General features: G+C 41.7%; 1 protein-coding gene across 1 annotated transcript in view; it reads right to left on the bottom strand.

Moving 5' to 3' along the window:
- The window catches only part of LOC122814351 (discoidin, CUB and LCCL domain-containing protein 1-like), a 1,191,124-nt gene that overhangs the window by 753,704 nt on the left and 415,624 nt on the right, over positions 1-21,796 (bottom strand). The window contains exon 5 of the mRNA XM_044086940.1: positions 5,307-5,379. Within this exon, the coding sequence (XP_043942875.1) occupies positions 5,307-5,379 (73 nt within the window). The remainder of the gene's footprint in view (positions 1-5,306; positions 5,380-21,796) is intronic.

Here is a 21,796-nt window from a genome sequence, read left to right as displayed (position 1 = left end):
CGCCAGCTGAACCCTTATAGTGGATGTTGATGCTCCTTCTTGAAAAAGTGTGGTAAGAAAATCTAGTATCTTGTGTACTGGAGCCCCGAATGGATCTATACCTTGTTTGGAGGCCCAGTGCACAAAACGGTTCCATTTGCTGTTGTACAATTTCCTTGTAGATGGTTTGTGAGAAGATAAAATAATTTGTTGTACTGTAGGGGATAGTAACTCCGACCTGGCTAAGATGGGAAGCGGAGCAGCCAAGCTGTCAGTTTGAGGGACTTGAGGAAGGTGTGAGGAACTCCCGACGAATGTGTCAACCGGTCTGGCTCCGGGTCCAGCATCCATGGTTCCTCCACTTGATGAGATTAAAGGAAGGGAAACCAGATTTGTCGAGGCCAGAATGGGGCTATTAGTATTATGGTCCTGTCCAGACGTTTGGCTTTCTGCAAAAACCTGGGAATTAGTGGAACAGGAGGAAAAGCGTAAAGGAGACCCGGGGGCCAATCGTATACCAGTGCGTCCCTGGGGACACCCCCTGGAGGGGGTAACAGGGCAAAGTAGCTTCTGCATTTGGCGTTCAATGGGGATGCAAACAGGTCGCAGCAAGGCTGGCCCCATCTGCGGAAGATCTCTTCTGCCACTTGAGGTTGGAGGGACCACTCCTGAGGGAACAGGATGGCTCTGCTCAACCTGTCCACGATTACGTTGGAAGTCCCCGGGATGTGCGATGCTATCAGAAAGCGTCCAGTGGATTTTTCCCATTGCCAAATTCTGAGGGCATCTCTACATAACGTGTAAGATCTGGTTCCCCCCTTGCTTGTTTGTGTACCAGACCACTGACATGTTGTCTGTCTGAACTGTCACTGTTCCCTGAGGTAAGGACTTGTGAAAGTGTTGCAACGCTAGAAACACTGCCCTCAGCTCTAGAACATTGATGTGCAGATTGTACTCCAAATTGGACCATTGACCTTGGACTGTTTGTCCCTGAAAGAATCCCCCCCCACCCTATCAGGGAAGCGTCCGTGGTTAGAGTTGCTACCGGACTGGGTAATACAAACGGTCGTCCTAGTGTCAGCTCTTGACTGTGTATCCACCACAAGAGATCCTTCTTGCAAAAATTCGTGATCAAGATTTCTTGAGACAGTGGAAGTTGTCGATACGACCACTGGGCGAATAGCATCCATTGAAGAATCCTCATGTGCATCCTGCCTGAAGGAACTACAATAAGGGAGGCTGCCATCAAGCCTAGCACTCTTAATATTTGTCGTGCAGGGACTCTCTTGCTGTGTAGAAGGACCGAAATGTGCTGCCTGAGGTCTGATACTCTTGGTGGGGGGAAGAGTAACTTAAGCCAGGGAGGTGTCTAGCTGTGCTCCTATAAATAAGATACGCTGTGATGGCGATAAGACAGATTTTCCAAAATTCACCGTTATGCCTAGTGAAGAGCAAAGACTGATGGTGTAATCCCTGGCTTGTAGAAGACGATACTCGGTGGTGGCGGATAGGAGCCAGTCGTCTAGATAAGGAAACACCCGGAATCCCCATCGTCTCAAGTGAGACGCTACTACTGCCATGCATTTGGTGAACACCCTGGGGGCTGAGTTGAGACCAAAGGGCAGAGCGCGAAACTGGAAATAACTGGCTCCCAGCCGAAAGCGCAGGTGATCTCTGGACGCCCTGGCCATCTTGATATGGTAGTATGCGTCTTTGAGATCTATAGAGCACATACAGTCGCCCTTCTGCAAAAAAGGAAGGATTGACTGTAGCGTGACCATCCGGAACTTTTCCTTTTTCACAAAGGTATTTAATTTGCTGAGGTCTAAAATTGGCCTCCAGTCCCCTGTTTTCTTTGGAACTAAAAAGAACCTTGAGTAAGTTCCGGATCCTATTAGGTCCGCCGGGACTGGTTGGATGACTCTGTTTTCGAGCAACCTTCCTATCTCTACGGTTGCCTGGTCTCGCAGACTGGGTAGAACGTCTGGGAGGTTTTTGGAGTTGGGCGGCATTTTGATGAAGGGAATGTTGTAGCCTCTGGTAACTATGCTTTTTACTCAGGAATCTGATGTAAGATTTAGCCAGGCCTCTGGTTATAAAGCCAAGCGACCCCCGACTGCCTCCAGAGTAGGACAGCCGGGCCTGCACTCAGGAGTGCTGGAAGGGCTTTCCAGAGAAAGTCTCTCTGTCGCCCTGGTTTTGCGGACCCCCTCTGCCGGCTGGGCAGCGTCTTCCGTTTCTTCCCCCTCCTCTGCCTCTGGAGGGGGCGTCACTCTGAGTGTGCTGAAAAGATCCCAGAGTCTTTCGGAACCACATCTTTCCTCCTCATTGCCCTTTAGGGTAGGGTCTAGATGGGATGGAAAAACGGACCCCTACGGCAGACAGGGTCTTCCCTTCTTGTTCACACCTCGTGAGAGTCTCCTTTACTTTGGGCCCAAACAAGGAGGCACCATCAAAGGGGGCATTGGCAAAGGAAGACTTAAAGGCTTCCGCAAAGGAGCATAAGCGCAACCAGGATTGCCTTCTCAGGGCGATCGCTGAACCAGCCGCTCTACTCGACCCTTCGGCTGCGTATGAAATCAGCCTCATGGATGAGTTGACTATGGAGTTTAGGGTGTTAAGTTGCGCTGTCACTTTCTCGGCGACAGCAGCATCTGTGTGTCCCTGGAGAGTATCCCCCAGTTCCTTAATGAGATCTCTCTGTAAACGCGTGAAATGCATAAGGTAGTTGAGCGATCGGATGGAAAAAGTCGCCAAACTAAATATGCGCTTCCCATATCTGTCCATCTTCCTAGAATCCTTATTAGGAGGATGGACAGAGGAAGATGATTCAGGCATCTCTTTCTTAATGGCCGCCGCCACCACCATAGTATCCAGGGGAACCCCTTTTGTAAGATAAGATTTGTCCTGGGGGGCTGTCATGTATTTATTTGGCTTACGAGGGACTGGTTCCACTGTATCGGGCGTTTCCCAAGCCCTCCGGGCTATTAGATCCATGAGATCGTCAAATGGCGGAGTCACCCAGGAGGTAGAAGGTTGAGTCCCAAATGCCTTCAGCAAGACCGATTCATCCACAGAAGGGGTAAGGGTTTGCCAGTCCCCCCTTTGTTTCAGGATTTCCAAAATGTCTGCAAATGAAACATCCTCAGAGGGGGACCATGGAGACCCTTCTGTTTCATCTAAATTGGTATCAGATGTGAGAGATTCCTGGGGGGAATCTATGTGCCTCCGCTTGCACAGTCGTTTCCTCAGAACATCCTCAGCAGGAGCTTCTGGGGATGCATCTGAGGAACCAGAGTCGCCCTGTGGGGACTTCTGAGGCATTGGGTCTCGACGCTTGGTAGGAGCCGAAGGCACAGAAGCAGAATGCGGACCTTTTGGGGAAGGAGACGAAGATACTGATGAAGTATGTGTCTGATCAGACAAGACCTTCCTCATGATGTCAAAGGCACTGGTGCCCCAACCCGAAGATCCGACCCAATCCGAAGAAGGAGGTTGTTTCTCCAGAATCGGAACCACGGGCTCCGACACTGAGGACGGATCCGAACTGATCTGAGCCGAGGCACCGAGGGGAAGAGTCGGAACAGATATCTCGGTTCGACTATCCCCCCCGGAACCTAGGAAAGATCTTCGGCTCTGAGACTCTCCGGCTGGTTCCGAAGGAGTCGAGGTCAACGGAGCAGATAGCACTACTGGAGGCTTCGGCACCGAGGGCTCTACAATCATCGGTTCTTCGATTCCTAGCTCCAATGACTCGACGGGTCTCGGAGGAGGAAGTGTTGAGGGAACAGGAATAGTCTCGAGTTTCGAAACCAGCTAGGACGAAACCTCGATTAATTTGGACAAAGCCAAGTTCTCCATAAGCTTCTGTACCACTCGGTCCACATCGGAGTCGGAAAGGGGCCTCGAAGAATGGGTAGAAGGGATCGAAGCCGTCACCGAGCGAAGGATAGCAGACGGTGGTACCTCTGACACCAGCTCCAAGACCTGAGCCTCGTGCAGAGATAAACTCTCGACACCTGGCACCGAAGTCATAGGAGCCGGCGTCCGAATCTGAAAAGAGGTGCTCGGAGCCGATGTCTTGGGCTCCGACACTCTTGAAGACTTCGACCCCTTCGAAGACTTGGATACCTGTTCAGACTTGTCCAGGGCCTCCTGAAAATCGGGTTTAAGCAACCCTCTGTCAACCAACTTCCTGCATCTTTCCAGCATGACCCTCCCACTAAAGGAATGACAAATGGAACAGTCTTCCTGCAAGTGGAGAGGGCCAAGACAGTAGACGCAGGATGAGTGGTTGTCAGTAATGGACATCTTCTGTCCGCACTGACACCTTTTAAAACCAGATTTGGTCTTTTCTGACATTTTGAAGTAAAAAAGAAAAAAATCCAAAAAACACAGCATACTTACGAAAAATCCCTATATAATATTAAGTGTAATAATAATAAACAATTTAAATCTAATATTTATATAAAAATGTAAAACACACAGCACACTATGATATATATATATATATATATATATATATATATATATATACACATATACATATATATATAGAATAGAAAAAAGAAGAAGTTAAGGCAAAATTTTTTTTAAAATACTGTCAATCCTGACAGAAAAAACCCGAAGGCCTTAACTAAAGAATTTTTAAGCTAACTAAACTAGTCTAAATAACACCTATATTATAATACTTATTTAAACACTAAAATATGAGTATAAATCTGTAGAAAGAGAACTATATATTAAGAAAAGTAAAAAAATATATACTGGCCCGAGCCTCTCAATGCGATCTGCTGCTAGTGGCAAACTAGATCTGAGGGTTAGCACCTGAGGATCATGGGATATTACTGTGCCTCGAGCTTTCTCGAAGATGCAGAGCTAGTGATGTTGCCGACTCGGAGCCGAGGATCGGCTCCGAACCCGTGTGTAAGAACAAACGGCGAGATTGAACAATTTCACATCAAGATTTAACTTACAAGTGTCAAAAATCTCTTGAGTGTGCACACACATTTTAAAGTAGCCCCTGCATCCCTGTTTTATAAATTTGGCTGCATTTGCCATTCATTTTTTAAGTTAAGTTTGTATCTTACTCTAACCTGAACTACTACGCTCAACAGTTCTACAAAAGTGTGAGATGTGGGACATGGCAGAATATTTTAGACAGTTACACTAAAGACCTCTCAATGACATCAGTTCAATGCCATGTAACAGCATGTTTATAAAAACAGCCTTATACAATCTCACACAGACAGATCCAAAATATTACGTGGATGTGACAAGCAGCTATAACTTAACATATTATAGGAACAAATATAAAAGGTACATACATCTCTGTAGCCATCTGATGAATCCCCAAAAATGTCTCCTGCCACATCCTTACAGCCAGCTGGACAGTACTTGCTGCAAAAAAATAGGCAACAAGTTATCATAAAACCTAAACATGTAATCAACGCTTGACATGCATTACTCAAAGTCCTCAGGTAAGTATGCAGCTACATAACAGATAAAAAGGAAATTTCCCAGCTGTGTTACAACAAAGATATCTGAGGATAACCTACAATATTTTTAAAGCAATGCACAATTAAAGCTGTGCTATAAAATATCACATCTTGCTTCCTCTGCTCAATTGTGCTTTATCAAGGAAACTTACTTATCCCCATAACTGAATATATATTCCCTCTAATAACTTTCTACACCAGTATTAACACACGGCAGTACGGGCAACAGTTAAGAAAATGTGGAGATTTGTTTTACATGCAGATAGTCAAACCATTTCCAGCTCTTAGAACTTTTTTTCCCTAGCGGCTACCAGTCAAAGAAAAGGCAATACTGCTTTTCGCATCACACATTTATAAAACTGCCAAACTGGGGCATTCGCCTTCACTAAAGAATAAACTGACTTCAGGCAAAGCTATTTTCTAAAGGATGACCAAGAAAAAAACCTGGATCTAAAACTGTAAACAAGGGAAAGGACATTTCCAAATTTTTTGCCAGTTATCAAATTTCTGCAAGAGTACAAGGAAAGATCTTGGATTAGTTTAAAAGACAACTGGCTGAAAAATTCTGCCTGTTCTTGCTACAAAAAGTTACAAACTGCACCTTAGCTTGTGCAGTCAATTCCAATAATTTCTTACAATGCACTACCTATTGTAACTGTGGAATCTCTTAAACATAAGTGTACCTGTTGAAAAAACTAGTGTGCGTCAACCTTTTTGATAAATGTTGTGTCTTTCGGCTTTTCCCGGTTAGGGGTCGCCACAGCGGAACTCCGGTCCGCTAATGACAAATATTTTCTGTAAATACTTTTCAACCTGTAAATATTTACTCTGCAAGTGCCAAGTGCTTCACAGTACATTTAAAGCATTCACTATCCTAGCTTGAAATGTTTGTCAACTCATACTGTATTTATGGACAAGCTCTTATCTTTAACTTGTTCCCATACTTGTCTGGGCACTGGTTTGAAAAGGGTATTTCAACTAGTCTACCTACCTGGTTATCAAATGTAATAATAGCAATTTTAGATTGTGTAGCAAAACAGATGCATCTGTCTTCAGTTTCTCATTGACCATGACCAATATGAATCTGTTCTATTCATGTCAATAACTAAAATTCAGCTATCTAGGTTTCACATAACTTCAGAACTTGAGAAAGGCTAAAAAGGTGACTACCGACAGGATATTTTGCCTTTCAGGAAAACTGACTGTGGATTACAGATGCATTTTCATCCTGAAAGATAAATGTACTCTTCATAACTTTTCTACTTAGGCAAACAGAAGATACAAAATAATATAGATTAATTCCTCTTTACCTTACTATAGGATAAATTGAAGTGAGCAAACGTAATCAATCCAATAATGGGCAAATATGTACGTGTGTGTGTATTTATGGGTCTGCTTTAAAACTTAAGACCCAAATATCTAAATAATTGATTAAAAAAACTGACATCCTAACATGTATGCTCCAAGAAATAACCTTGGAGCATGCAACTTTCAAACAATCATTTTGTGGGGGTAGGAGGCAAGAAAAAACAGTTGTCAACCTTAATCAAAGTTGTGAATTAATCAGGGAACACACACATACATTCTTTTATATATATATATATATATATATATATATATATATATATATATATATATATATACACATATTATATATACACACACATTAACACGTATATATATATATATATATATATATATATATATATATATAGATAATATATAAATATACACACACACACACACACACACACGTGTGTGCATGCATAATATATAGATACATGCACGCTAATTTTACACATACCCACACACATTTTATATATATATATATATATATATATATATATATATATATATATACATATATATACACACACACACATATATATATATATATACACACACACACACATATATATATATATATATATACACACACACAGACACACACACACACACACACACAGTGAATTAGAAAATTTAAGTACTCACACATGCACACAAATGGGATCTAGAAAACAGATAACATAGGCGTTTTATCACCTGTACTGCTCAAGAGTTGAAGGTCCATGGCTGCAACTTCTGCAGCACATCACTGATTTGGACAGCTTTAACTTTTTTCAAGGGCATAAAAAAGTACAAAATGTCCTGATGTTTTCCAACTTTAATCTAAATAAGGAAAATTATTCTGCTGTATCTGAAACAGAGATTAGAAACAAAAACGCTAAACTTACAGATGCAATAAGCAAAAAAATACTACAATTTCAAACTGGTTAGCCACTTTTGGTAATAAACTGAAAACCATGTCAATTATACTAGCTGAAGCAAAGAATATACTGCAGAACATCATGTTTTCATAAAAAATGTTCCATATTCAGAGAACCTACAAAAGTGGCAGCCCTAACTGTGCTTTACATGCAGGTTTTGTTGTAGTTATGTAGCACATAGACTATGCTTGTGTAAGGTACGTAAAGTAACAGTAGATCTTTGGGGAGAATTCAAGATTTACACCAATCTGCTTCTCTTGCCTTCCAAAACTATTTTCCTCAAAACAGTATATCTATATCTATATATATATATATATATATATATATATATATATATATATAGGCTCTGGAATTAGATCAGTACTGAACCATGCTTTCTCATTCTTCAAGCCACAAGTCCCTGCAAGGGAGTGTACACTGCTGCAGTGACACAAGTATAGACTATTAAATCGAAGACTACAGAAAATCTACACTACACAAAAATTTCCCATCCCAACGGGGTTGAAGGATGAGTAACTTTAATGTTACAGTGACCAAAGTAGAAGGCCTTTGGCTCACCAAGTTCGCTGATGATTACAAACTGCAGCAATCACAGAGTCCCCCCCCCCCCCCCAATGATGACATCATATTACAAAGGCTAACACAAACAAATGATTGGTGTAAAAAACATGGTGTAAAACTAAATGCAAAAACTACATTATTATTCCCTCTGGCAAAACACAATTCCCTACAAATTACAACATTGACAGCACCAGCAGCCCCCCACAAGTTCCAACCCAGTGGTGCAAGACTTGGAAACACAGGCTGACAACAATCTGAACTTTGACCACCAAGTTTCCACAGTGGTAAGGAAAGCCTTCTATGTAGTGCACCTCATAAGCAAGGGCATAGCATCCAGGTCAAGGGATGTTATAACTCCACCATACCCAACCCTCATCAGCCCACTAGTACAGTATAAATGCACCATTTGCCATGAACCTCACCAGATACCCGCAGCAGCTGGAAAGACCTCAGAGGTTTCTCACTAAGAAAATGCATGGACTCTAGCCATGACCTGTATGGACAGGCTGAAAGCTCTATCACTTTACTCTGTATCTTAAAAGCTGCTGACAGGTGAATTGTTCCTGGCCTATAGGGCAATCTCCAACCCTGCCCCACTGGAAATGCTGCATATCCTCAAGTCAAATGGCACAAGAGTCACTTGCTCCAGGGATCTCAACCTAACTTGCAGCATTAACAAAACATGCTGGAGAGACCGGTGGTCTCCAAGAGATTGCCGCTTCTCTGGAATAGCCTTCCTATTCACATAAAACAGGATCCACACTGACCCTACTCAAATTTAACCTAGATAATTGTATGGGAGACCACAAATTCGTCTTCGGGGTGGCGTCCATGTCCCTCACAGACAGGGGTAGGCAGTGTTCATCACAGACCCACTCATAAATTTGTTCTGTAAACTACCAAAAAAGAACAAATGGGGATACTTAGGATTAACATGGCTATGCTTGTAAAGGGTCTAAGGCTGCTAGCCTAGTAACCCCCTATGAACCTATATAGGAAGATCAACATTACACCTTACCCAAGTGTGCGATCTTCTTTGAGGAGGATCAGTGCAAGAGTAAATCATTACATTTGGGAAGAGCACCAAGTAGTATCTGAACTTTTCTGAAAGAGAGACATGCATTATCACGCACATCGCAGATGTGAAAAATCTGGACAGTACCTATTACTTTGTAGTTTTTCCAAGTAGTTTTTCCAAGTATACACAACCATGCAAAAGCAACCATTGCAGAAGAAGCAGTCACACTGCTTAGCAAGGGTTTACTGTATTTGTCACAGTAAAAGGCAATACAATTGGCTAGCCACTTGACAGACTGCCTGATTATAGGCAGGCCCTTTTTTCCATTCCTGACCAAGACAAAAAGTTGGCTTGTTTTCAAAGTGTGTGCCTTTCTGGATTAATGTTTTAGCTGCTTGAGGACATTAGGCATGTGAAACAGCTGTTCTTTCTCCTTGATGCAACCACTAATAAGAATAAGATTTGCAGGAAAGATATTGTTGGCTGAATAAGCTGGCTCAAAGGATGGGGGTAGAGTGGAGGCCAACCTTATTCTTCCAATATAAAGTTAAAATCTTATGGAGAGGAAATATGCCTTCATAGCTGCTAGATGAGCGAAGACGAACAGGCAAGTAGTACATTCATACGTACAGTTGTGCAGAAACTTACCAACAGTAGATGTCTTACTTACCACTGATTCAGTATTTCTTACAACAGGAATATCCTGCCGAGGATCACCATATGTCTGGCAGGATATCCCTGTTGTAAGAAATACTGCCGTGTGCCGTTCCAGGTACCATATGTCAGATATAAGACCTACATTCATAGTGTATTGTACATAAATGACATACGAGCATCACATCTCCACAACTGAACTGCCCTAGGAGAACAGGAGCAACTTGTAAGAAAAAAAGATGTTACATGTGCATCTACAAAGAAGGAAAAGACCCATCAGTCACAGGGAGAAAAAACTCATAGGAAACGAGGGAGGGATGGAATACTGCAACAGTGATAAGGACAGCTACTGTTAATGTTGTTCTTGCATGACAGTACTATGTTCTTCCTTAAATCACTGTTTCAGTATTCCTTACAACAGGACGAGTACTAGAGCTACTGTAAGAGACAGGAAGAGAAAGAACGAACTAAGGAGCTCTCAAAAAATTGGAGGATGGGCCTGGTAAAATTAGCTCTGGCTCTAGAAAATCACACCCAACTTATAGTGCTTAGTAAAAGTATGCAGAGTAGACCAAGTTGCAGCTTCCAAAATGGATGTAGCATTGAGATCCTTGCTAAAAGCTCCAGAAGCAACCATCTTAGTAGAATAAGAATTAACAGCAGTAGTGTGCTGCTTGCCATGAAAAGAATACCAAAAAGAAATTGCTTTAGAAATCCTGTACAACAAGGTTTGCTTCGAAATTGCTAAACCTAATTTCTTCTCCTAAAAAAACAAAAAAAAACAAAAGGTTGCTCACATTTCCTAATATCTTTAGTTCTTCTTCTGACTTTTCCCTGTTAGGGTTCACCACAGTGGATCACCTGTCTGCTCATGATTGGCAGTGGAGTTTTATGGTGTTGAGTTGCCAGCCCAATATTCCACAGAAGGCACACACACGCACTCATGCCTAGGGCCAGTTTAGAGTGTCCAATCCACCTACAGCATGTCTCTGGGATGTAGGAGGAAACCAGACTACCCAGAGGAAACCCACACGATCACAGGGAGGACATGCAGACTCAGCACAGAAGGCACTCATGCCAAGGATCGAACCAGAGAACCTCTTGCTGTGAGGCGGCAATGCTAACCGGTGCACCAATGTGACCGCCCTTCTATCTTTAGTGTTGATTAATATCTGAGCTGTCTATGGAAATCCAAAGAATGGAAAACCCTCTCACTGCTGTTCTAAGTAGAAGGAAAAAAGGAAGCTGGACCGTCTTGAGTCAAATACAAATCATTAACTACTTTAGTCATAAAAGATGGATTAGTTCTAAGACACCCTGTCTCTGTGTGAAGAAAAAAAAAAACAGAAAAGGAAGAACTGCCATAAGGCCATGAAGTTTAGAAGCTCTCTTTGACAAGTCAATGCCACCAACAGGACTGATTTCCAGGTACAGAGTATTAAAGAGAAGAACCTACAGGTTCAAAAGATGGAAGAGTCAATTTCTCAAAAACAAAATTAAGGTCTCAAGGAGGAGGAATTGGCTTTCTTGGAGGCCTAATACGACAGCATCTTTCAGGGTTTTAACTTCAAACCTAGAGTAAGTGATGGATCCAGTGGCAGACAAGGAGAAGTGGCTGACAAATGAGTTTTAACAGAAGATTTTGCCATACCAGAAGTCATCTTCTCACACAGATAAGACAACTGTAGGAATACCCACTATGAGGGTCCAATTCATTGCTGTGACACCAAGAAAATATTTTCCACTTTGCAACAAATAAACATTTCTACCTTTTCTGGCCTCCTGCAAAACCCGAAAAACATCCTCAGAAAATGTATTACTCAAAGGTCAATTATACGGTGAAAAGATGAGCGTGAATTAGTGAGACCTCATCTTGTGCGAGTAGATCCATCGTGTGGGTTAACGTGAAGACTGCTCCTGGCCAGGTGAATTGAGAAACAATGAAGTCTGGGCCAAAAGAGAGTCACCAAAAAGATTTTGGACCTGTCCCACATGATCTTGTGTAGGATATTAGTTAACAGAGGAAGGGGGATAGCCACTTAAGAAACATCCCTTTCCAAGCCAGAGAATGTGCATTCTGAAACAGAACTTGGGGAGTTGTCTATTCTGAAGAGAGGCAAAACTATCTACACAAGGAGTACCCCTCCAATGGGCAATGTCAAGGAAACCCTCTTTGTGAAGCATCCACTCATGAGGATCTGCTCTGGATATGCACACATTGCCTGCCACAACAGTGTGTGCTAAGGGAATGTAGACTGCCTGAAGAATCAAGTGATGGTGGACAGCAAAATCCAACACTATGAGGGCTAGTCTGCAAAGACATTAAGACTTTGCTCCTTCTGTTTATGTACCATATGACAGTGGTTTTGACTGTGAAAACTTGAGTAGACCTTGAGTCCAAGGGTAATGCAGAGCCTGAACAGATAGGATAAGAGCTTTTATTTCCTTGACATTGGTATGCTCTTTCACTTCTTGTGAAAACCAGACCCCTGTACTCTGATACTGTAGGAACAAGTCCTCACCACCACCACGAGCAGGTCTGAAGCACTTGTAAAAAGCTCAAGTTGGGGAAGGTACCTGAAAAGGAAAGCCTAGATTTGGAGATATCTGATGGATCCACCATAGAAATTCCATCCTTAGGCAAGGTGAGAGAGGAATAGCAAAGTCGAGAGGGTAACAATGCTGCAACCAAATTGCCCTCCAATACCACTGGAACTTCCTCATGCAAAGTCTGACAAAAGGAACCATTGAAATAGTGGATGCAATGAACGACAGGGCTCTTAGAAACTCTCTTACTGATGACTCTTGCAAAGGAAAAGAGACTGAAAGAAAGCTGTCAAAGACAGGATTTTGGGAGCAGGGGAAAAAAGTGTCATATTAAGGGGGTCTAAACCCTCTACCCCAACCACCCCAAGAAAAACCTGTTGCTGAGGAAGAGTCAGAATAGGCTTCTTGAGTGAAGCACACACTGCAGAAGAGTACCACTGTGATAAGTCCTGCAGCAGAATCGGTGGAGAGGAGGCCTGAATCAAAAGGTCACCCAGATAAGGAAAAATCTGAACACCGTGGTCCCTGAAAATGTTATGACCACAGCAAGACTTTTTTTTTTTTAATTCAATGTTCGGTTATTTTGTAAAAACACTTGGAGTCATAAAAAGACCAAAATGCAAAGCTTAGAAATGATAATGTAAAGAAGAAATAGAGAATCAAACACTTCCTGAAGAAAGGATGCATAGGAATACAAAGATATGCAGCCTTCAGGTCCAGAAACACCAGAAAGGCCCAAGGAATGAGCAGAAGTAACTAAAACTGGAGAGTCCACATTCTGAATGAAATAACTTTCAGAAAGGTATTGAGAAAGGACAGGTCTAGAATGGGTCTCCAAGAGCTCTCTTTTCTGAGAACCAATAACATCCTGGAGTAGAAACCTGTCCCCCTCTGGCAAGGAGGCACTGGTTGAATAGTGCCCTGAATGAAACAGGTCTTGGAAGACAAGGAAAATGAGGCAATTGGAAAGCAAAGGGTTGAGGAATCCCTGAAAATGAAAGAAGAGACTTCCACACAAAGAAATTACCACAGATTCTTGGGCTCAATCAATCATTCATAGTGGATATCTGTTGCAAAATGGGAATATACAGAGTTAACCTTTGGGGAAAGAGGAATCCAGCCGAAGGGAAGAGAAAGGATTGCCAAATATAGGCTGACTTGTCTGGCAAGGAAAACATCTGTCCCCTGGAATCATGACCAGGCTTTCTCAGGGGAGAAATAAACTCTTAGGAGGTCTTTTGCCCTTTAAAGACAGTTTATGATGCTTTCTGATACTTTCACACAAGTGCCTTAGGTGGTTAATTCCTTTGATATTTAGGAATAGGAGCAGAGCTTTAAAAAGCTCATCAGCAGCAGTCCCAAACAGATGTTGGGCATCTTAAAAGAAAGTCTAATAATTTTGCCTTCACATCTTCAGGGAGAGACAATAACCTAAGACAGGAATACCTCCTAATAACAAACTCTGACACACCCACACTAGAGGAGACATCAGCGTCATCATAACTGCATTTGATGGAATGAGAAGCTACTTGGGAAGCAGAACATGGTAAAGAAAGGGACTGAAATCTTAGAATCAGAGTCAGGTATGTATACAAAAACAAAACCCAATTTGGCATAAAAACGGCAAGTACATACCCAGTCGTGTGTGTTTAGTAATTAATGGCCCTAAAGCTAAGGTAACAGATATATACACCTTAATGTACCTATCCATAGCGCTACTATCCTTGTCAGAAAATAAAAAGCTTGGAAGAGACAAGCAGTTTAGTAGGTCTGTCAGCTAAGAGGGAAATCACAGAAGGGTCTGATAGATTCTTATACAAAAAAAATCTTAGCCCCAGGAGCATTACAGAATGTGTCTTTTTTTTTTTTAAAGAAGCAAAGGGTTGAGACCTAAAGGCATTAGAAGCAAATTTAAAAGCATCTAGAACAGCTTCCAAAATAGGAGGAATTGTACAGCATCTAGGAGAATTCATCTGTAAGAAATCATATCACTTCTGGAAGTCAGATACCTGGGAACCCTCCCACTGATATCCCCAAACAAAAGCTCTTCAACGAGAGAGTTGGGGAGAGTATCCTCTTCATCCAACCCAAAGGCCAGAAAGAGTGAATCTAGGAGGAAGCCAAAGATTCCTCCCTGGAATCCAAACCCTCAGCATCACAGGAATCCCAAGGTCTTTTAGAGAGAGAAAACAAAGGGAAACCAGCAGACGGTACTAACAAAACCTGCAGCAGCAATTTTAAAGCCATAAGAGCTTGGTACTCCTTATGGGGGTCTTTAGCAACAGCAGCCACATACGCAGTCTTATTTTTTTTTTTTTAACCAGGAGCCCCAGTTGTAACAAACGTAGTAGGTTCTGAACCCTGCCTTACCTCGAAGGACACCAGGTATCTCCTCCCTGTCAGGTATTTTGGAGTCCCTCTAAGTCTTTCAGAAATCAGCAGCCATGGTTAATCCTTGTCCATAGCGAATGCCAACTCAGAGGACTTGTGAATGGCAGAAATGGATGGTCCTCAGGCTAGTAAATCAGACCCTACAGAGACAACAAGCAGAGGCTGGACAGCGGAAGCCTCCAATTGCAACATTTTTTTACCTCTTTTTTTAGAGGCAGCTGGATGTCTGGGCAGATGGATTGAGAAGCCATGGTCCATTAAGCGAGCAACTTAACCACTGATTCTCTAAATGCAGATATGCAGGGCATTAGGAACAAACATCTTGCAAATCTCACACTGTGGTCATGGTTTGCACAAAAAAAAAAAAGGCACTTCTCATGTCTATCCTTATGGAGAATCTGACACTTGGGATTCCCCTTTCTAGATGAAATACATCTTCAATAAACCCACAATGAGAGACAAAAAAAGAAAAGTTCTCAACAGAGTACTTATCGGCACTAGGCTCAGAGCTGAAAAGAGACGAACATTCAGACCAAATTCAAACAGTGTTGGGACAGGCAGCAAAGAAGCTCTGGAGATGTGGTGCTCAAATGTCACTTATGTACCTTATGCCTCGGACAAGGGACATCCGACTAATGTAAGTCCCCTGGAAGGGCCTACGGCTTTGGTATGCTGTCCAGACTACCCTCTGCAGGAAATCCCGATTGTAAGGAATACTATAAAAGGGATTAAGGAAGGACCTATAGAAAATGTGTACCCAAGAAGGAAGACCAACTTAGGTTGCACTTAAGACAGTTAAATTAATCTAGAATTTAGGAACTAAGCAATTAAGTAAATATTGGTCAGTGTCTGCTGTCCAAAACATTAATCTCTTCTATTTCTGAAGGTAGAACTTCCCAACTGTTGACCTTATAGATTCTTTAAGGATGCTGAGCACTTCTGCAGAGCAGGAAGTATTGTTTTAAATTAAAGCTAGAGCCTTCATTCAGAAAGGGTCAGAATCACGTGAGTGGGGTGTAGCACCGACATGTTACTGTGTCAACACTACCTTGTGGATACAGAGTTCAGTTCATTAACGCAGAAATTCATGGCTGTCAGGCCAATGAGAAGCCATGAAATTTATCTTTTACATATTTCACTTTAAAAAGTTATTACACGCTATATCAGGGGAAGGGGAAGAGACATCAAGCTCTGAAGCCATAGGAACAACAAAGTATTTTACAAGGCTGAACTATGAAACAGAAGACAGCAGAAAAGTTGCAGCTGAATCCCGAAAGGTGCTGTAAACAAAGTAATTCCCCAACTCCTGTGAACAGCTTCAAATGTCTTTGAATGCCGTTTCCACTCATGAGCCAGAATTATTTGCATGCTGAGTCTGCTAACTGGTTCTGTAAGATGGAATATACGTTGCTGATGCTTCACAGATGAATGACTAATGCGTTATCATTTTCAAGAAACACAATGCTCCATTACAGCTGATCTAGAACAATTCCCTACAACACCCCCACCCAAAAAGATCACAGCAAGCAGGACAAGCCTCCCTCCCATACACACACAAGATGCTAAACATACTAACACCACATTTACGGTGGTGAAAAGAGAAACTCCTCATTAAGATACACAGCAATTTCACAAAGTGATCCCACTTGTACCTTATCTAGCCTTGAATCTGAGGGACAAAGTGATTTTAACCAGCTGTGTTTAGGCTGATAAAACATGATCATATAGTTGTCAAGCGCTTGGAGGGAAACAAATAATGACATGTACACTGCATAAAAATTGTTCAGTTTTGTAGCAAGACTTATTTCAGGTACATGCCTAGAGAAAACTGCCTCAAAAAGCTATGTAAACTGTTATCAGATTTTTGTCCCAGGACATATTTTTCTTGACAACCATCTCAAAGGCAAGTTGTTGAAGTGCGCTTCCTAAACAGAATCTGCAATTCTGCCAAACATTGCAGTACCTGTGGCTTCATGTACCCTTTCAGAGCCATAATTTTGGATTAGGACCCTGAGAATCATTTTGGTTTAGACAAATATTTTTCTAGTGCCCAGTCTTCTAGCGTCATGCAACATGTTAATGATCTCTTCTGATAGCTCATCTTTAAATAAAGTCAGGAGAATAAGGTCTGTGTAGTCAGTCAGGGTTCCAAGATCTGTGCGACTTTAAGTTCCTCAATCTCAGAGTCAGATACTTGCAAAGCTGCATGACAGAAAGGGGTCTTTTTTGGATCATCTTAATTAGAAGAGAGCATAAACTAACAGCAGTCACTTAAGTACAGAGTGAAGCTACTCATAAGACCATAGCCACATCTGACCTGATATTGTGCATCATCACTGGCAACAGCAGTGGCAGAAAGACATACAGAAGGTTCCCATACAACAAGACACTGGATGCATCCACCACTTAAGCTCCTTTGCTTGAGAATCTACAATAATTTTTACCAGAGATGAAACAGTCAGCTTGTGGTAGACCTATGGTTAAAGTAACCTGAACACTTCAGAATCCAGTCTGCACTCAACTTATGACACTGACCTGAACAGTTTGTAAACAATCACATTTTCAGCTTACAGAATGTAAGCTGCTTGAAGTTGCAGGCCCAATTAAACTGCTAGGTCCCACACCATCAAGATTAGCCTACACAGCTGGCAAACCTGACAGGGTTGTACTCATTCTAATGTAACATAATTGTGCTTTGTTCTGATTATCTTTAAAGTCCCCACCATCAGCACTGATAGGAAAGCTTTCATGGCCAAAACAAATGTTGTACCATCTTTTACAATGATGACGTGTTTGCTCAAAATGGCTCAGTTCTTGTTTCTGTTATCTATCTAGTGTGCAAAGTATACTTCAAGCAATGTATAGGGCCATCAGTGGACAGGGTCTGCTCCTCTGTAGGGTAGAAAGTCAGGTCTGCCCCAAGGTTGCTCTCCACCTATCAAACCCACCGGAAGAACTTGAGTATGACTGTCAGATGAAGAGGATGGCAATTTTGCTGCCAGAAGATCCTCGGATACCTCTGGATCTTCCTAGTATACAACCTAACAAAATGTACCTACAAAACAGATACTGCTGACACATAAGGCTAAGGGCCCAGAGCATTTTCAAATTCCCAAAACACACAAAGAGAAGTATAGCTGGCTGACATGTTCCTTCAACAGTAAGAGAAAGCCTTCTTCCATGCTCAGGGCTGCAATCAGAAAGGCTATGAACCTCAATGGAAGCAGGATCAAATTCAGAAATTAGAGGGAATTCCAGGATGGTCAGGCAACCCACAGGTTCACACTAGGTTAATAACCACCAGGGTCTTCACAAGTTTAGTCGCACAACCGAACCCCAGTTTTGTCCCCAAGTACCTTAGATGCCTACATGGTGAGGTATGTTGGCAAGGAGGTAGCCACGGCTTATGTGGGGATAAACTTACTTACTGTAAACCTCTGTTTCAGACATGGGGGCCAGACCAGGGATGAATTTGTGACAAAGGTTCAAATTAGAAAACAAAAGTGATTACTAGGCTAACGACACCAGGGGACCTTTTAAGCCTACCCATGCTTCCCAAGGTAAGAATCAAACCCTGTACCTTGCATCTATTAGGCAAACACCTTAATCATTATGCCAACCCCTATCTAAGGCAGTGGTTTTCAAAAGGGATCTGCCCATTTTCTCGAATGAATTAGCATGAATGAGTCAGTCATTCGCATAGGGGAGATGTGAATGATGCTAACTCCTGTTGAACACTTAAGGTGGTGTGTACAAACCAAACAGGAGCAACTGTTGCTGAAATTTTTCTTGCCCTTCCCAAACTTCAAGAATCTCCAAAGATATCTGAACAGGGACAGGGGAAGAGGTGCCCTTTATATCAAAGGCAATGAAGAAGGGTCTTAAGAACAACAATGGGAGTGGGATCTGCAAAGTAAGCATTTGAAAATGGTGGCAATTTCTCTTCGGCCATGACAGGCCCATCCTTCCCAGTGAGGAAGACCCAGGAATAAGAGCTCTCGCTGACCGTGCTCTCCTCAAGAGATCTTTTTCACTGCATTACAAGTGAAACTGCTGGAGTATGTCTACTACAACATAGGTCTGTTCCAAGTGAACCGAAGACACACCCAAAAAAGGTCTGATCTTCAATTTTTAATCCGAAGAGATGCCTCTTGCCTCCCCCCATGTCATGCTATCCTTGAAATGAGTATGGCAGCTGACAAAGAAATAGGGCAAAGGAAGAGGAGAAAAGCTGGAAATTCAGAGAGTAATAGTCAGATTTTTTTTTTTGTGTGAGAGGGGATTCTTCCATCCCTCCACCTACACTGCTGCTTTTTGCCTTGGACACCTTTCACTGTCTACTTCTTTTTAAAAGCATTTCTTTGCTTAACATTTTCTGTCCTGGACCTCTTTCTATGAATGGGTCAATGCTTATTTTGAATAGTTTTTGCTACATTTCGGGATAGTATGACAAAGCAGCTATCTCACCAGCTCCATCATTTGCTTCTTCTGACAAGCTCACAAACGTCTTAGGAAGGGCATTTAAAAAGCAGAACTTTATCCAAGGGTGCATCCAAAAGATGTCTTGACATCTTCTAGCTGAAGTTACAAACTTATCCAGGCATGCCTCCTTATCGCCATGCCAGTTGGCCATTGCTCCACTACACACAACTGCATCCACAACAGCAACAGCATTTTACTATATGCTTAACTATCCTAAAATAGTCTGGGCTAGAGTAGATAACTTACTAACATTGATTCATCCAAGATAAATTAAACCATGTCTTGAATTTATCTGAGGATCACTCCTTGGTATCAAATGACATGGGTTACGCATTTCATGGTCTTAAAACACTAACACGGAAGAGGTACATACATTCTCCTTGTCACTGAGAAGCACATTCAAGAAATGGTCTCTTCATTACTGGTGTATCCCATACAAAAAAATCTGGAACAACTAACCCACATCCTCTAGGTCCAAAGCAAACAGAACTGATAAGAGACTCTTCCTGATAGCTAGGTGGATGAGGTATCCCAAAACAAAGTTGGGTGGACTTAGAGTTAATACTTGCTCAGACTACAACATGGTTTTCAGCTATTTTTTTTTGTAATCAACTATACTGACACAAATGAATAACCGTAAACTCTCCCTTTCACAACTGCTAATGTTAAATGAAATTACAGACCATTATCAAATGACAAATTCAACTACAGAGATTTCAGTCACAGTCTTTCGTCCTTGGAACCCTACATGGAAATATGATAATCTACCGATATTTCAACAGTTAAAGATTTCTGAATCTGGGATCAAGAATTTAAAAATTGTTTATAACCGCGACAATTACTCTTTAGTCAAACTCTTAAGCAACTTCAATACTACAATGACTAGAGGAAATTTGGCCAGGGTGCTGAGGAACATCTATTCTTTCTTCCTCAATATGTGCCCTGGCATCTTTTACATCCAGCTCATCTACCACCAACTCAAGCGGATGGGACTTCAGTTTAATATCTCATCTGAAGAAGAGCACACTTGGGAATGCAACATCCCCCTCCTCCCTTTATCTTATAATGCAGTGTCAGTATTGGAAAATTAATCTAATTAAGAAGCATGGGACAGAGATCATAGCCTTCTCTTCTTCCAGCCCTAAAAGGGAGCATGCTACCTGTTGAGTCACTGGTTTCACTTGGTATCAATATATTTTATGATTCTACCTAATAAACTGCCCTTGTGAACCACTTATGCCTTACATTTCATGGAACGTTCCTCAAATTACTTAAAAAATTCATTAATCTTGAAACAACTAGATATTAATGAAAAAATAAGTTAGGGCTCATAACTGAAGTTGTGCCAACCATTATAAGGCAGTTCTAATATCATAAATAAAACCAGAAGTCTAGCATTATTAAAATATGTTTGTGCTGCAAGAGAATAGTGATTCAACAGCATTTCGACAGACTTCCGGAAAAAGTTCAACAAAGCAAATTTATGGGTTCTCTATCAGAAGAGCAAACAATGAAAATAGCAAACGTTCTTCTGTCTAACTGTAAAGTTCGAAAGCTAAGATTGTAGAAATCACAGAACAGCGATTTTTTTTTTTTTACTGGGAAAAAATTGCTGGGCCATTCTCAGGACTTAGCTGTTTTCTCCATTGTGGTGCAAACTTGTAGTTGGTATATTTAAGTTGGGGTGTGTGGGAGGCACAGCAAAGCCCCCACTTTATTTTGTGTGTATACATTATTACAGAAGTCACACAGTCTAGACATTTTAAGTTTCCACCCATTATAACATCTGGTTTCCAACCTAATAGTAAGAGTAATACTACTCCCCCTTCTTTTAATATTAATACTGACAGCCTTCTTAATTCTTTTAATACACCTCCTATCAATACTACTGAGTCTGTTCCCCATAACCACCTCACACATAATATTGCTTTTAATGCTGACACTCTTTCAGCTACTTCTTCTCAACAAAATGCCTTAAGGGATTGGACTTTAGCTTTCCCTGTTCCTATATGTAGAGATTCCACTGTTAAGAATATAATCCTTAACAACTGGGACATTCTAACACATAGTCAAGAGGTCCATAACAGACTGGGTAACCACCCCACCTTTTTATACAAAAAAACTAGGTCACTTAGATTTTCCTTTGAAAATAGAGATGGTAGGTTTGTATTAGACCCTACTTTACCCCTTTCTGATGACCCTGGTACGTTCTCATGTAATCAATGTATAGCCTGTCCACACATTTTTACAGGTGATAACTTCACTTTTAAACATCTTAATTTCACATTACATTTTCCCAATCACTATGATTGCAAATCTGACAATGTGGTTTATGCTGCTATTTGTATTTCATGCCCAGCTTTTTATGTCGGTAAGACCACCAGAGCTTTATCAGAACT

Source organism: Protopterus annectens, chromosome 1.part1 (genome assembly GCF_019279795.1).
Source record: "Protopterus annectens isolate FY-2018-M chromosome 1.part1, PAN1.0, whole genome shotgun sequence".
Classification (NCBI taxonomy): Eukaryota; Metazoa; Chordata; order Ceratodontiformes; family Protopteridae; genus Protopterus; species Protopterus annectens.
This window is presented reverse-complemented; position numbering and strand designations above follow the sequence as displayed.